This window comes from Saccopteryx leptura, chromosome 2 (genome assembly GCF_036850995.1).
Source record: "Saccopteryx leptura isolate mSacLep1 chromosome 2, mSacLep1_pri_phased_curated, whole genome shotgun sequence".
In the NCBI taxonomy this organism is placed as follows: Eukaryota; Metazoa; Chordata; class Mammalia; order Chiroptera; family Emballonuridae; genus Saccopteryx; species Saccopteryx leptura.
In genome coordinates this window covers 237,482,989-237,500,455 of record NC_089504.1, presented here as the reverse complement: position 1 = coordinate 237,500,455, position 17,467 = coordinate 237,482,989, and the positions used below count along the sequence as shown (strand labels likewise).

The window sequence follows — 17,467 nt, the reverse complement described above, 5'->3', positions numbered from 1 at the left end:
TGAAGCTCCATGCTTGAAGAGGCAGAATGTACTCCTCTGACCACTTCCAAGAAGGTTCTTAAGATAAGTCTGCTTAATGAGTATCACTCCTACCCTCACATGAATACTGCCACAAGCTATGTCTTATGCCCGAAACACACTCAACTATTCATCTAACTTGTCTTTTTCTTCATTCTTTCATTCAAATAACCCCAGAAAAATCTTACCTTCTCTTAAGGGCTTTCCCAAGCCAAAACAAAGAGAGATGATTGTTTTCCCTTGCTCCATGCGCTTGAGAAACTAGGCTCTCCATAGTAGCTTCTCCCCCCCCCAAAAAAAACTTACCTTTTGGATAAAGGTAAATTAAGCAATGGTGTTAGGAAAGTAAATTATTCATCTTAACCACTTAGCTATAATCATTCAATTTATTATTGATATAATCTCTATCTCCTTGTCTTCCACAACCAGTAGGGCCAAAGACAAAGACAATGACACCAAACTGAGCTTAAATGTTCTTGAAAGGATTATATAACCTGTAAGGTCTTAAGCAGTGCTTACTTCTGAGAGCAAGCCCTATGTGGACTAAGTGCCAGAGTCTAGTATTTAAAACAAAACAAAAAATCAATTGCTAGATTTCTGGCACTGAATATTCTCCAATCACAGCTTAGTAGCAAGTGCTACCAAGTGAGGGGCTGGACTAGACATCTGGTAAGACCCGTCTCCATCCAGTCCCTGAACTGGCCAGGGGATGCAGACTGGAAACCTGGTTGAACGAGCTTGAACACTAGGTGTATGTGCACAAGAGAGTCATCCTCACATACTACACCACCCATTGGTCAAATCCTTTAAAGCTTTCCCCAATTTAAAAGCTTAATTTACCAGATGAAACAGTAAATTTTAAAAGAGCTCTAGGTTTAGTTCAAGAAAATTTTGAAGTTTCTTTTTAATATTAGCACTTCTTAATATAACCCTGAAAACATACATCATGATTAGTCCCAGGACAACCACATTTATCAGTTTTTACTCTAACTTCAAAGAATAGGCTTTAATTAAGAACCACTCGCTGCCTGACCAGTGATGGCACAGTGGCTAGAGCTTCAACCTGGGATACTGAGGTCCCAGGTTCAAAACCCTGAGGTGGCCAGCTTGATTGTGGGCTCATCCGTCTTAAGCGTAGGGTCACTGGCTCAGCTGGAGCCCCCCCAGTCAAGGCACATATGAGAAGCAATCAATGAACAACTAAGGTGTCACAACTATAAGTTGATGCTTCTCATCTCTCTTGCTATAAAAAAAAAAAAAAAAGAACCACCCATTTAAAAATCTTTCAAATCACTGCCTACAAGATCATTTCTGACTTTGCAGAGAAGTCTGGAAAGAACGTTAAAGACCATGGCTAGAACGTTACATTTTCTGTAATAGCATAAAACAAGTAAAACACACATTACTATAATCTGAAAAATGAATAATTATTAAAAAACTCAAGAATACTCCTCTCTCTCTTTTCACAGAAAACACTATTTGTTCACAAGGGCAGTTTAACCAGTGCAAACTAGCAGGAAGAAGACATCCTTGGACAAGTAAATATTGGGAAGTAGCAATAATGATAGAAAATGATATAAGTCTCCTAGTTAGGGCCAGTTAGGGTTTATGGGAGCCTCAATGAACAGTCAGACATTTCAATTATTAGATGAATTTCACAATGAAAATGGATTTTTGGTAGTGGTCATTGGGAAAAAGTCTATCCTTCAGTGCCAACTTTCTAATGACTCTACTTTAGAGGAACAAAAGCTGTAGTGGAATGCACATTCTATAGGAGTGTGTCTTACAGAGAGCTGCTATCCCAGTTTTCCTTTAGCAAGTCTAATAAGCATATTCCCACATCTGCCAGCAGAAATACATCAGAAAATTCTGTTGACTTGCTCTAAAATGTTTCAGATGGCTGTGAAATCAGTTTCTCTTAAAAAGAACGTCATCTTCCATTCAGGCCAACCTTTTCTTTTTTAACCACTACTAGTAAACAGGTATTTTCTGTCCTAAGCAATGCTCAGGTAGGGTAGAGATAAGAGTATAAAGAACACATTGCTTGCTGTTATGAAAGATATCAGATCTTTTCTGGGTCAGCAGCTTAGTAAACTTTAACTCTTAGCAAAACCTGTAACCAATACCATGTATGTCTGGACACATGAATTAAGAGTTCCATGAAAGCAGGGCCATCAAAAGTTAAGAGCGGGATTAGAGAAGCCCCAGACCACCCAGGGAACAAGAGACGTCAAGGTGCTTTAAGCATCATTTGTCAGCATGGGGACTCTGAGTCTGCAAGCACAGAGACTAACCAGTCCAGGCTAGGTGATTACTGTATATATTTACTCTAGTTTAAAAAGTAGCACCTGGAACTTTTATTATCTCATTTCACTCACACTTGTGTAGGGGAGTTAAGTGTGCTCAATTTCTATCCGCTATCTTTAGTTAAACCTTTCTGCTGCAGAAATCAAGAGTTTCTCTCAGGAAAAGTCAAACGCCAACCTGCCACTTTATCTCTCAAACCCAAGTGTATAAAAAGTAGGCGTGACCCTGCTGCCACAAGCAGCTCCTGTGACTTTGGGTGTCATATATTTCCTCAACTTCCTCTTTATCACCTATAGAAGCTCTACAGTATCACACACCGATACCTAAGAATATTGAAAGCACTGATACTCAATTTGGATTTTTTTTTTTTTGGTACCTTTCTGAAGTTGGAAACGGGGAGGCAGTCAGACAGACTCCCACATGCGCCTGACCGGGATCCACCCGGCATGCCCACCAGGAAGCGATGCTCTGCCCATCTGGGGCATTGCTCTGTTGCAACCAGGGCCATTCTAGTGCCTGAGGCAGAGGCCATGGAGCCATCCTCAGCGCCCGGGCCAACTTTGCTCCAATGGAGCCTTGGCTGCGGGAGGGGAAGAGAGAAACAGAGAGGAAGGAGGGGTGGTGTGGAGAAGCAGATAGGTGCTTCCCTGTGTGCCCTGGCCAGGAATCGAACCCAGGCCGACACTCTACCACTGAGCCAACCGGCCATGGCTCTCAATTTGGAAAATTTAGCTGTTCTTACAACCACTTAAAAATTTTAAATGCCGTACTTCAGACTGCTTATATGCATAGGGGCACTCAAGTCCTGAAGCCAATGATCGCAGTAAATGTTTTTTATAAGGCAATGTATGATGCTAAAGTGAGACTGTCCGAAACCAGAAAAGGTGAGTTAGTGCAGGAACCAGGCACTGGTGATTCAGATGCCGAGTCACTGGGATCTGCATGTGGGTCTAAATAGCAGCCTGATCTGTAACCTCAAGGAACCGCTTTGACTTTGAATTCTTGGTCTAGGGCAGTGGTCCCCAACCTTTTTATGGGCCACGGACTGGTTTAATGTCAGAAAATATTTTCACGGACCGGCCTTTAGTGTGGGATGGATAAATGTATCACATGACCGAGACAAGTGTCAAGAATGAGTCTTAGACAGATGTAACAGAGGGAATCTGGTCATTTTTAAAAAATAAAACATCGTTCAGACTTAAATATAAATAAAACGAAAATAATGTAAGTTATTTATTCATTCTCTGCGGACCGGTACTGGTCCGCGGCCCAGGGGTTGCTACTCAAAAAACAGCACTGAACAACTATGAAAACAAATACATACAAACAAATGCTATGTTTACAGAATAATATATGTTTAAAATGTCTAAGACGATCAAGCTGTAAAAGTGGGATTTCTTTAGCTGGACAGGAGCGCTCACAGCTCTGCAGGGCCGCCACCAGCCTGTGCGCGGGAAACCGCCTAGCTTCACTGAGGCCCCTGTGCTGCCGCTTTCCCATCCTGCCCTCCCCACACGCCCACTTCTCTATCACCATAACTGTATCTTCTTAAGCAAAAACATTTAAAAGTAAATGTTTTGTATGTTTTTTTTAAATGTGCTTTTCCTATAATTATCACCTTTGATTAAAATAACATGCCATTTAAATATAATTTTACAGAACTTGCAATCACTCTATAGTTTGTTGCCTAATAATATGTTAGAGTTTTTCACTAATTAATTTGACACATATAAATTTCAAATCCTTCTACTGGTGAAAGTAACTTAACTAAAAAAACCACAAACAAAAAATACTCTTGAAACAGATGGGTAAGATTTTAGTTTTCCTTAGGTTTTAAAACTTCTTTATTAAGGCTATGCTATTAATTCTGGATTCAGAAAGAAATATAAAATCCTTTTTGTTAAATTCTATCCAATTTGATCATGAGCAAAACAGCCTTGGTTTTGAACTGTCCAGAGAGACAAATCAGAGACGAAGTAGATTAGTGAATGACGGCCTGGGTGGAGGAAATGGGGTAGTGAAAGCTAATGGGTAGGAGTCTCGGGGTGGGTGACAAAAACGCACTAAAACTGACTGTGATGGCTGTACAACTCTGAACATACTAAAGTGAATTGTGCACTATAAGTAAATTATATGTGGTATGTGAATCATATCTCAAAAAAGGTCTTATTAATCCTTTGAGTAGTACAAACATTCATGTACGTCCTCATGCCTCCTAACCATCCAAAATACAATTGATTTTTTCTTTTTTTTTGTACTTTTTCGAAGTGAGAAGTGGTGGTGGTGGGGTGGGGGCAGACTCCCGCATATGTCTGACAAGGATCCACCGGCGCGCCCACCAGGGGGCAATGTTCTGTTGCCCCGGAGCCATTCTAGTGCCTGAGGCGGAGGCCATGGAGCCATCCTCAGGGCTCGGGCCAACTTCGCTCCAATGGAACCTTGGCTGTGGGAGGAGAAGAGAGAGATAGAGAGGAAGGAGAGGGGGAAGGGTAGAGAAGCAGATGGGAGCTTCTGTGTGCCCTGGCCAGGAATTGAACCCGGGACTTCCACACACAGGCCAACGCTCAATCGCTGAGCCAACTGGCCACGGCCCAGAGTACGATTGATTTATTTTAAAAATGTGTAAGGCAACATTTAAAAAAGGCAAATGTATGTTCTTGTTTCCATAAATTGGTTATCAAACAAACATGATTTTAAGTTAATAAAACTATAACTGGAACTAATTTCATTTTTTAAAAAACTACTCAAAGGATTAAAAATATCTTAAAAATAATAATATGAATGATAGATAGCATCTTTGGGTACCTAATATTCATGGTAATCAGAAGCAGTATGACTAATATACAGACAGTAGAGAAAAGGAGGACAAATTTAACTCTATAAACTATGTTAGAGCTCTAACTTGTAACGCATTCCTCACCATCCATGAGAAGCCAATGGCCAGTGAGAACCCAGATGAGGACGAGCATGACGGAGAGGGAGAAAGACAGGAGCTCAGCAGCAGTGAAACGCCCACAGCAGCCAAAGGAAATCCTGGAAGACACATGACACTTACTGGACTAATGGGCGATACATTTTATTCAATGACCAAACTCCTTTAGTTCTTTATGATTCGACTTTATTAGGGCCAGATTAGAGTGGTAGGCAAGTATCTAGACACACATATAAAAAATACCCAAACCTCTTTGGAGTAAACTACAGAGAGCTTAGAGAATTATATTTCTGAATCCATTTGATAATGTACTTTTTATCCCAAATTATCAACATGGATGTTTAGAAGTTTAAAGTGACATTATCAATCTTAGGAGATCATAAGTATAGGGGGAATTCTATTCTTATGAGGAAAATACTGAGAAAAGTTACTAATTAACAAAGATGAAGAAATACTTAAAGTAAATCTATTTGGTTACCCCTAATTCAGGGAAAACCAGCTGCCCACAAGTGACTGGTTTCCTAAGTGTACACAGCACTTCATTAGCAACAGACTTTTGTTTCCATAGAGCCCCAGCTTCAGGAGTTCAGGTGTGAACCCTGGGATTAAATCTAAGTGAAGAGTCTATATTCTAAGTCACCAAAGATGAAAGGCAGAGAATGTTTGCTTTAAAAGGAAACTTCTCATCTTTCAATAATCTAAGCAGGAAGCATATCACAATGACTCTGACTTCCTATGTTTATTTTTTCTCTGCTATGGAAAGGTGCAAAAGGAAGTACTATCTTTCAGTTTTAAAAAGCAAACCTCTCACTTCCCAGTTTTCTAGCATGTGTGTGCTCCAGTTAACACCAGAAATTTAGACTCCTAGTAATGCTAACAAGTATGAAAGAAAAATATGTACAAGTTTATAATTCAGGAGACATTCCCAACTCCTTACTTGTTCTGGGGTGAACAGGGTCTTGTTAAATACTGGCACATCGGGAGAAGAAGAAAAGCAAAAGCTATTGTTGCAAGAACTACAGAGAGAAAAATGTATGGTTAAATTTTGTTGTGGTTCTTTTTTTTTTTAACATTATAAAAAAATGGCATGACTTATGGAAGCTTAATCATTTCTGAGAATACTTTTCTTGATAAGTGAATATAATCAGAGAAGAAAAATATCTTCCTTAGCATTGCACAGATAACTTCTTAAAAAAACAAAAACCCAACCCTGATTTGAAGTAGGGGGAAGCACAGGCTTTCTCTTTCCCTTCTATCTCAATGATAAATAGTGAGCCAGGGGTTATCTCCTAACAAGTCTAGCATTTTGTTCATGTATTATACATTTCCATCATTGCTTAGCTTAAAAACTGATCAGAAAGCTGACAGTCGAGTTACCTTGATTAGCAATGTTTCTACCTGCGGAAACATCAGTAGGGGTAGCCAATGACCACTGTGCCAATCTGGACTTCCTAGTAACCTACCAGACAAGGAGTCACAGCCAAAGTGATCCTGTTCTGGTGTCATAAAGTTCGTGAGTTTCCAAACCCCTGGCCTTTTGATAGACTATGTTGGCAGGTTTGAACTGATATATATGTTATGTGCTGCAAGAGGAGGGAGGGGGAGAAAAGCTAGACTTACGAAGAAAAACCTGATGAATGGCATGGCCTATAAATCTTAATGTTTGAATGATGATTAAAAGTGAACACATTTCCTTTTAAGTTAATGTTAAGAATAAACAAATTAATTTACCTGCTGTACATATTGTAAAAACTACTTGAACTGAGTCAAAGAAAAAGAACATTACTAGGAGAGAGACAGATGCTCCAATTGGAAGGAACAGGGCCTGGGTTGAGTCAATAGTTTGGATACCTGAAAGAGAGAGAGAAAAAGAGACACTTTAACCACTTGTTATTATGTAACTCCGTGCTGTGTACCTTAGATACATTAAGTCATTAGAATGTAGACAGTTCTACAGATTTGTATATAAGATACATATTATTATCTAGGCCTCCTAAATCTTTCTTTTCCAGTGACATTATGAGCTCCTTGCTCTCCTCACAGTGCCTTCAATATGCTCTAGTAGCTGCTCAAAAAATACTTGTTCAATTGAAGTGCTAACCATTTGGATGACAGGCTGCCAAAAACAAATGAAATCAAGAATATTCAAAGGTAGTAAAAATTTAGATTCATCAATTTATGAATTGGTAAAAGAGGTAGTTTAAACTAAAATTATTTCGCCTTATCTGAGGGTTTACTGTCCTCATGTGCACTTTTCCCCACTGTTGCTAATAGTTGAGGACTGACTTTGGGAGTGGAAAAAGGGAGAGAACAAAACAGCAAAGTTACTCTATGAGAACTTTTTAAAGAACAAAGAGGATTTAGCACAGTGGCTCTCCGTTCCTAGCTGCTCATTAGAATCACCTGGAAGCTTAAAAATTGCAATACCCAGGCCCAACCCCAGACTAATTAAACTGAAATCTCTGGGGATTAGTAGGCCCAGCAAAAACTCACAAAATTTTATTTTGCATCCAGTGTTGAGAAACATTAATACAATATTTGGTGGAAAAGGTACACATGTTAACCACTGAGTGGAAAGGAAAAATTACTATTTTATCTTGCTTGTGATCTATTTCTAAATTCGCCCTGCTGAGATGTCATAAGTGCGTGAGAGGAATTAAAGAAATTTTCATTTGCTGTGTGTCTGTTGTTTTGCCAGCACCATGCTGTTTTGATTACTATAGCTCTGTAGAATAATTTCAAGTCAGAGTGTATGATACCTCTGGTTTTGTTCTTTTTTTTCTCAGGACTGCTTTGGCTATTTGGAGTCGTTTGACATGCAGACCAATGGAACAGAATGGAGAGACCAGAAATAAACCCACATATATAGGAACTAATTTTTGACAAAAGAGCTGATAACATACAATGAAGAAAGAAAAGCCTCTTCAATAAATGTTTGGAAAAATTGGAAAGCCGTACGCAAAATAAAGAAACTAGAATAGCTGATATCATAACACAAAAAATTAACTCAAAATGGGTTAAACACTTGAAGACCTGAAACAATAAATTACATAGACAAAAACACAGGCACTAAGCTTCTGAACCGTGGTCTCAGAAAGGTTTTTGTAAACTTTACCCCAAGGGCAAGAGAAGCAAAAGCAAAAATAAATGAATGGAATTACATCAAGCTAAAGGCTTAAGCACACCAGAGGAAACCATCAACAAAACCAATAGGCAACCCATGTGGGAGGAGATTTCTGCAAACAATACCTACCATAAGGGGCTAATACCCAAAATACATACCGTATATAAAAAAACTCACACAACTCAGTAACAAGAAAAACCCAAACTCCAATTAAAAAAATGGGCAGATGACCTGAAAAGACATTTTTCCAAGAAAGAAAGAAAGATGGCCAAGCAATATATGAAAAGATGCTCAACTTCACTAGCTACAGGGAAATGCAAATCAAAACCACAATGAGATGATACCACCTCACACCTGTTAGAATGGCTACTATCAAGACAAGTGTTGGAGATTTGGACTCATACACTGCTAGTGGCAATATAAATTGGTACAGCCACCATAGAAAATAGTATGAAGGCTCCTCAAAAAATTTAGAGCTGCCATGTGACCCAGCAATCTCTCTTCTGGGTTAGCTACCTGAAATTTTTGAAAACATTTATTTGTAAAGATATATGTATTACTATGTTTATTGCAGCATTACTCAAAATAGCCAAGACATGGAAACAACCTAAGTGTCCTCTGAGGGACAACTGGATAGAGAAGATGTACTAATACACAGCCATGAGAAAGGATTAAATAATACCATTTGTGACAACACAGACAGATCTTGAGATTATCATGCTAAGTGAAATAAGTCAGAGGATAAAGGACGAGAACCATATGGTTTCATCATACACATGATATAAAACAGAAAGCAACAAACAAAACCAACAGACTCCTAGACAAACAGTAGGGTGGCTACCAGAGGGGAAAAGGGGTCAAATACATGGTGACAGAAGAAGACTTAACTGGTCGATGAGCACAAGATGCAATATACAGAGGATGTGTTATAGAACTGTACCCCTTAAACTTCTTATTAACCAATGTTGCCCTAATAAATTTAATTTTACGAAAAGGAGTTTTCATATGAAACGTTAGTAAAAGCCTCTCTTCATTAAATTAAGGCTATGAATAAAATACACAAACAGGATGAACATAACTAGACACAAAGGACTGCAATCATCAACCAACATTTAAAAATTGCTCTCTGGTATCTAAATTTACCTGTCCCTAAGAAAGCTATTTAGAAATTTTGGTGAAATAAATATTTCTATAAAACAAAGTTGCTTCTTATTGGCTGTGTAGATGAGTCAAATAATTCACTTAAGGAACAGGGCAATTCAATTCAGGAAGAGTGATCTATCTATATGTCAAAACAGAAAAGACCTAGAGAAGAAGTCTATCTATTCTGAATTCAGCATGGCACATGGGTCATTTGGGGGCTTAGGGGGAAGGTGTACCTTTAAAGTGTCTTATGGACATTTATAAAGACAAAACTATGAATGCTCTAACTAAATTTCATTTAAATAGTTTTTGAGTTTTCTACAATAGTTCAAAGAAGAACTAGAGAAACTACAGAATTTCAGGTACCTTTCACAACAGAAAATAATGGTTTCTCAAATAAATGATCTTTTTATATATGGTTAAGAAAATATTTTTTTAATCTATAAATATTAAAATACACTCCCTCTTCTGTAAAACGAAGTATCATGTAGTCTACAGATTAGTTATATTAGTTTAAAATATAAACAAAAAATTAAATGGCTGGGTCAAACAAAGACTATTTAGTAGGGCAACAACAAAATGTTTTATAATAAATGTTTATAATAAATCTAAATTTTAGAAATTCATGCTGCAATTAAAATGAATTGAATACAAAGAACCTTTCTAGAATATTAGATAGAATGCACAGTGTTTTCTTTCTTTTCTTTTGAAAGCACAGATTTTAAACCAGGGGTATTCAGACACTGCTTCCATTAGTTTCATAGAAGGATGCCCAAGAGTGCTTACCAAATAGCAATGTCACAGGGCGAATTAAGCTCCTTCAGTTGCTGACAACTGCTACCTAAAACAATGCACACACTTCAATACTGCACTTACTAAAGGTCTGGAGAAAAGGTCCTAAGGGGGAAGAGCTCTTAATTAAAAATTTTAGCCAAAACACAGGGACTACAAAACAGAGCAAACAGACCAGCCATAATTAGTAAGACTTAAACTTTAAAGCTAAAATCAACATAAAAGGCATGGTGACAATTAAAAGTTATGTACAAAGACATTATTTTTAGCACTCTATGAACATAGCTACAGGCTAATTATATGTCTGGTATTGCTGTTAGGAAAGTTACTGATTTTGTACCTTTGAGAGAGAAGCATGCTTTTAACCAATTATTTACTGAATACCTTTTATACAGTAGCAAGTGTGAGGAATTTAAAAAGTAATTTCCAGATCTTACAAAGTTTAGTGTTCAAGTGAGGAGATGAAGATGTGTATCTCTATTAACAAAGAGAATTCCAACTGTACATTTCCATCAATTTTCATAGTTCAAATAAATTATAGGGGGAATCTAATGAAGGGCTTCAATATGTTAGATTAGTGTGTGTGTGTGTGTGTGGGGGGGCTGTTTAAAAAGCCCGCTTAAGCCCTGGCCGGTTGGCTCAGCGGTAGAGAGTCGACCTAGCGTGCGGAGGACCCGGGTTCGATTCCCGGCCAGGGCACATAGGAGAAGCGCCCATTTGCTTCTCCACCCCTCCGCCGCGCTTTCCTCTCTGTCTCTCTCTTCCCCTCCCGCAGCCAAGGCTCCATTGGAGCAAAGATGGCCCGGGCGCTGGGCATGGCTCTGTGGCCTCTGCCTCAGGCGCTAGAGTGGCTCTGGTCGCAATATGGCGACGCCCAGGATGGGCAGAGCATCCCCCCCCCCCGGGGGGCAGAGCACCGCCCCTGGTGGGCGTGCCGGGTGGATCCCTGTCGGGCGCATGCGGGAGTCTGTCTGTCTCTCCCTGTTTCCAGCTTCAGAAAAATGAAAAAAAAAAAAAAAAAAGCCCGCTTACGCCTGACCAGTGGTGGCGCAATGGATAAGGTGTTGACCTGGGATGCTGAGATCCCAGGTTCAAGCCCGAGTTTGCTGGTTTTGAGTGTGGGATCACAGACATGATCCTATGGTCGCTGGCTTGAGCAAGGGGCTTAAGCTCTCACCCCCGCCCTGTCAAGGCACATACGAGAAGCAATCAAGAACTAAAGTGCCACAACTATGAGTTGCTTCTTCTTATCTCTCCCTTCCTGTCTCTTGAAAAAAACACACACAAAAAAACACTTAATACAAATTAAATGAAGGACTGATGCACCAGGGGTAAAATCTCTAAAAACTTGTTGGGGCAGATGTAGTGATGAGACAGAAGTTAGAGCAAGATTAGGGAAAATCAGAGAGGACCTTGAAGGAGCCTTTCCCTTCCTTTCTAACTCTATTCTGAAAACTAGCACACATACAGAGAAGCACATAAAACTAAAGTGTAGGCAGGCATCCCCAAACTACGGCCTGCGGGCCTCATGTAGCCGCCTGAGGCCATTTATCCGGCCCCCTGCAGCACTTCCGGAAGGAGCACCTCTTTCATTGGTGGTCAGTGAGAGGAGCACTGTATGTGGCGGCCCTCCAACAGTCTGAGGGACAGTGAACTGGACCCCTGTGTAAAAAGTTTGGGGACCCCTGGTAGAGCATAGTGACTCATCCCATAGTTAATACCACCCAGGTCAAGAAACAGAACTTAGCAACCTCACAAGTCCTTGTTGCACTCTCCCCAACTCACTAACCCCTTTCTTTCCTCCAAAGGATTAGCTGACTTTCATGATAGTTTCTTTGCTTTACTTTGTTTTCTACCCATTTCTACCCAAGTATACACCTTACAATACTAATACATATTTATTTTGCCTGGTTTTTTTAAACTTATTATATATATGAAATTATGTAATACGTATTTGTTTTGTGTCTGGCTTCTTTCACTCAACACTGTGAGAAACACCCATGCTGTTATGTTATGCATAACTGTAATTCACTCACTTTCATGTTCTGATTCTTATTTTTGGAGTAGGCAACAGCAACCTTTAAGAAACCTCTCTTGCCCTGGTCAGAAAGCTCAGCTGGTTAGAGCACTGTCTTGAAGCAGAGGTTGCCAGTTTGATCCCTGGTCAGGGCACATACAGGAACAGATCAATGTTCCTGTCTCTCTCTCCCTCCCTCCCTTCCTCTCTCTTAAAAAAAAAAAAAAAAAAAATCATTAGTTTTTTTTTTAAAGGAGCAAAAAAAAGAAACCTCTCTCCACTACTCACTTTCTCCTTCAATTGGTTTACAACCCTCCTACCAAAATCTTAATACTAAATTCATACTGTTTTTTTCTTAAGACCTTTCCCCTCAATTCTACATTGCTGATCATTCAGGACTTCAGTCTCTTTAGCACCTACACAATCTTTTACTTCTCTGTTCATCTTTCAGGCTATTATTTCGCTGTTTTGATTAAAGCATCCCGTTCTCCACACCATCCCTTCATCTAGAATGGTGCCATGCTCCATAAGTGGCACTGGCCTTCTCTGCATCAGCCGTTTCTTTTGTCAGGCTGTTCCTGACTGTGTGGGCTGCATTCTAGCCTAATCTGTGCTGCTTTTTGGTAGCTATGGCCCAGACTAGGCAATGAAAATATGTTTGCTGAGGACAATTCAGCACAACACAGGAGGCAGATTTAATAAAATGACCATTTATACTGGCCTGTGCTGGAATCAACCAGGAACACTGAGGATGCCGGTCTGATACCCTGGGCTTACCTGCTCAAGGTACATGGGACAGTCAATCAATGAAATAAAGTGAAGCAACTACGAATTGATACTTCTCATCTCCCCCCTCAGTAAAATCAATACTTTTTTTAAAGAAAATGATCACTTGAACAACTATCTACTACTCTTTATAAACTAATAATGAAAAAATTAAAAACTAATGTTCCAGGTAACTTCCTTCTACTGTATGGACTGACTTAACCCCTGTTTGAGGGTTAAATTATACCTAATCTTGTTTTAGGCTAATGTGATGCAATGTACAACAGATTATAATCTGGTTTAAGTACATCACTTGCATATTTGCTATACAACACACAACGTTTAAAGGAGTTTCAAGAGTATAATGTGATTTGGCTTAAAATATTGGTAGATAGTAAACTGCTATGCAATAATTTAACCTGAAAATCAGATCCTGACACTGGGTTTTATCTGGTGCCTGGTAATTTATTACTATGGTATTTTACCTCACACAAGGATCTATGTCAAGTTTATGAAAAGACTCATATTTAAATGATTCTATTTACTGTATTTATCATGTCCACTTTACACTGTTGAGGACAACTTATATAACTGGGTGAAAACTGGGCAAGTATAATTTCATTGATGGGATAGTATAATAATAATTAGAGAAGCTAAAACAGAAATTAAATCATCTCCAATTTAACTTCCAAGATCATCCATGATATTCTATCTAACTTTATATTAGATCCCTAGTATTTCCTATTTGGCGGTAATGTTAACCTATAAGATGTGCTCACTCTTCCCTCTGTGCCTGTTACTATGTTCTTCCCACCCGGAATGATGACTTCTCCCCATCAATCCAGGTACACTGTTTCAAGTCAAACTCCCCTCGGCCCTGGCAGATTGGCTCAGCGGTAGAGCGTCGGCCTGGCGTGCGGGGGACCCGGGTTTGATTCCCGGCCAGGGCACATAGGAGAAGCGCCCATTTGCTTCTCCACCCCCACCCCCTCCTTCCTCTCTCTCTCTCTCTCTTCCCCTCCCGCAGCCAAGGCTCCATTGGAGCAAAGATGGCCCGGGCGCTGGGGATGGCTCCTTGGCCTCTGCCCCAGGTGCTAGAGTGGCTCTGGTTGCGGCAGAGTGACACCCCGAAGGGGCAGAGCATCGCCCCCTGGTGGGCAGAGCGTTGCCCCTGGTGGGCGTGCCGGGTGGATCCCGGTCGGGCGCATGCGGGAGTCTGTCTGACTGTCTCTCCCCGTTTCCAGCTTCAGAAAAATACAAAAAAAAAAAAAAAAAAAAAAAAAATCCCCTCTAGAGAAAAGAGTCCCTTTCTAACCTGACCCACTGTTGCTCACCCTGACTTGCTTTTCTCTTTATTCTTTGTATATGGATGTCAAAATGACTTCATAGCTCCAATACTTACTCTATCTACTGGTAGTAGATGTTTGTTCAGAAGGATTCTGAGGTTATCTCAAGGGTCAAAAGTATCTGCTGTAGGCACTGGATGAGAAGCGGTATTTGCTATTGTCTCTTAGCATTTTATTAACACCTTGGAAGGTATTTTGGCCACAATGCTCATGCAACAGCTTGGGAACCAGCTCTTACACTTTTTGCACCTTTCATATATCTATTAGAATGCCGAGTGAATGGTAGGTATCCAATATCAACTCTTAATATCTTAATATTATCTAGCTCAGGGGTCTCAAACTCAACTCAGCATGTGGGCCGCAGAGCAAGATCACAGCCGTTCGTTCAGTGGGCCGCACTAGGTCTACAAAAGGCAACTGTTACGCAACACTTTTCTCACTGCAGTTGAAAACAAAAAAAAATCAGTACAACAAGCACAATCGTACATGCAGTTTACTCAGTGTCACAAAACGACCAGAAACTGTAGTTCGCATCACAACTGCCGTTAACTAAGCTAATATCTAGCTAGGATGCTAGAGAAATGAAAAATACAAGTAGGCCCCTAGGCTTAATTAATTTTATCCAATATATTTTGAACTTCGTGGATTAGTCTGCGGGCCGCACAAAATTATTCGGCGGGCTGCGAGTTTGAGACCCCTGATCTAGCTGATTCTCATTTTTAACTCAATTCTCTTTTTATAATAAGCATTACCAATATTCTATAACTACCCTGAGGTACAATTTATAAAATTCACCCATTTTAAGTTTAAAATTCAATAATGTTTTTGTGTTAAATTTACCAAGTGTAAAACCGTCACCATAATCTAGTTTTAGAACCTTTTCATTAACTCAAGAAGATTTCCTCTTGCCAGTTTACAGTTAATTTTTCTTCCCATCCCTAGGCCCAGGCAACCACTAATCTACTTTCTGTCTCTATGTATTTGCCTTTCTGGATATTTCACATAAGTGGACTCATACAATATCTAGTTTTTCTTGTCTAGCTTCTTTTACTTAACACAATGTTTTTGTTTTTAAATGAGAGGAGGGGAGGCAGAGAAAGAGACTTCCACATGTGCCCTGACCAAGATCTACTCAGCAAGCCCACTAGGGGGCAATGCTCTGTACATCTGGGGCCATTGCTCCGTTGCTGAACAATCGAGCCTTTTTTTTTTCCCTGAAGTGAGAAGCAGGGAAGCAGAGAGATTCCCACATGCGCCCAACTGGGATCCACCTGACAAGCCCACCAGGGGGCGATACTCTGTCCATCTAGGGCATTGCTTCGCTGCAATTGGAGCCATTCTAGTGCCTGAGGCGGAGACCATGGAGCTATCCTCAGTGCTCGGGCCAACTTTGCTCCAATGGAGCCTTGGCTGAAGGAGGGGAAATAGAGGGGGAAGGGTAGAGATGCAAATGAATGCTTCTCCTGTGTGCTCTGGCCAGGAATCAAACCTGGGACTTCCAAACGCTGGGCTGATACTCTACCGCTGAGCCAGCCGGCCAGAGCAAGCCTTTTTTTTTTTTTTTTTTTTTAAAGCACCTGAGGCAAAGGCCATGGAGTCCAAAGCCCGAGGCCAACTCACTAGAACCAATAGAGCCATGGATGCAGGTATAGGGGGTGGGGGGGTCGGGGGTGGAGAAGCAGATGGTCACTTCTCCTGTGTGCTCTGACCGCGGAATCAAACCTGGGACATCCACACATGGGGCAACCCTCTACCACTGAGCCAGCTGGCCAGGGCTACTTAACACAATGTTTTGAGGTTCGTACATGTGTTTCATTCTTTTTAATGCTGAATAGCATTCTATGTATATAGATCATATTTTGTTTAGCCATTCACTAGTTTATGGATCTTCAGCTGTTTCTACTTTATGGCTATTATGAATAATGCTGCTGAACACATGCCATATAGCACATTTCTTTTTTTAAAAACATATATTCTGATAAAATCTTAAACATCAGAAGAGATATAGTGCTTAATTTTTCAAGTACTTCAAGTAGCTATCTTTAAGAGTCACTGAATTTATGATCAACACCTAAAAATTATCAGCCCCAACGAAGTATTTAAATGAAGTCATAAACAGGCAGATACTAACCTATCTTCTTTAAGAAAATAAAGAACCTCAGCTGCAAGCTTGTAGGCATGAGTTAAAAGCAGTACACAAGAAGTCAGTAGTTCAGATTCAAAACACAAGAATTTAACAAATTATACCGTACAGATTAGATGTTGTTAAAACAAACACCATGCGAGCCCAGTGAGTTAACCGGGGTCATAGAATCAAATTAAACAACTACATGTATGACAGTTCACTGACATAAAGTGCCTTACTATTATTGCTGCTGTTGCCATTGAAAGACCCAGAAGAACTGTTACTGTCTTTCTCTTTATCTTGATTTTCAAAGTCCATATTAAGGGACCTGTGGGAAAAAATTATAAAGGTAAGTTTTAGTTTTTCTCAAGAAAGAAGAAGATTAGAAAAGTAACAAAACAGTATTTTAAAATGCTAAGGGTACTGGAGAGAAAGAAAGGTCTCTTTTGAACAACTCTGCAAAACAGTTCTTGCCATATTTCAAAACAATCTACATTCCTTTCAATATGTCAGAGTTTGAGTTTTAAAAGCATTCCACTGTGGCTGGATCTTCCAGCATATCTTTAATTACTTCCTTATGTGACAAATACCTAGAAGGAGAAATGTTGGGTCAAAGGGCAAGCACAATTTTGAGACTTTTATATACTACACAACTATTTCCCAGACCAATTTACTCTGATAGCGGTGTATGAAAGTACTTGTTTCTCTACACTTTGTCAGCTTTCATTCAACAATAAACATCTGAGTTTCTGCTCTATCTGGGACTGTTCCAGGAACTGGAGGGACAATAGTGAGTGAAGCCCTGGCCAGAAAGCTCGGTTGGTATCCTCCGGAAGCACAGAAGCTGCTGGTTCAGTCCCTGGTCACAGCACATACAGGAACAGATAGATGTTCCTGC

The 17,467-nt window shown here is 40.0% G+C and overlaps 1 protein-coding gene across 2 annotated transcripts in view; it reads right to left on the bottom strand.

Moving 5' to 3' along the window:
• Positions 1-17,467, bottom strand: part of SPPL3 (signal peptide peptidase like 3) — a 110,234-nt gene that overhangs the window by 16,501 nt on the left and 76,266 nt on the right. The window contains exons 3-6 of one of the 2 annotated variants that reach the window (XM_066370761.1): positions 16,809-16,897; positions 6,989-7,108; positions 6,195-6,273; positions 5,246-5,358 (exon numbers count right to left, since the gene is read on the bottom strand). In XM_066370761.1, the coding sequence (XP_066226858.1) occupies positions 5,246-5,358; positions 6,195-6,273; positions 6,989-7,108; positions 16,809-16,897 (401 nt within the window). The remainder of the gene's footprint in view (positions 1-5,245; positions 5,359-6,194; positions 6,274-6,988; positions 7,109-16,808; positions 16,898-17,467) is intronic. The other variant, XM_066370762.1, reaches the window with a different exon arrangement.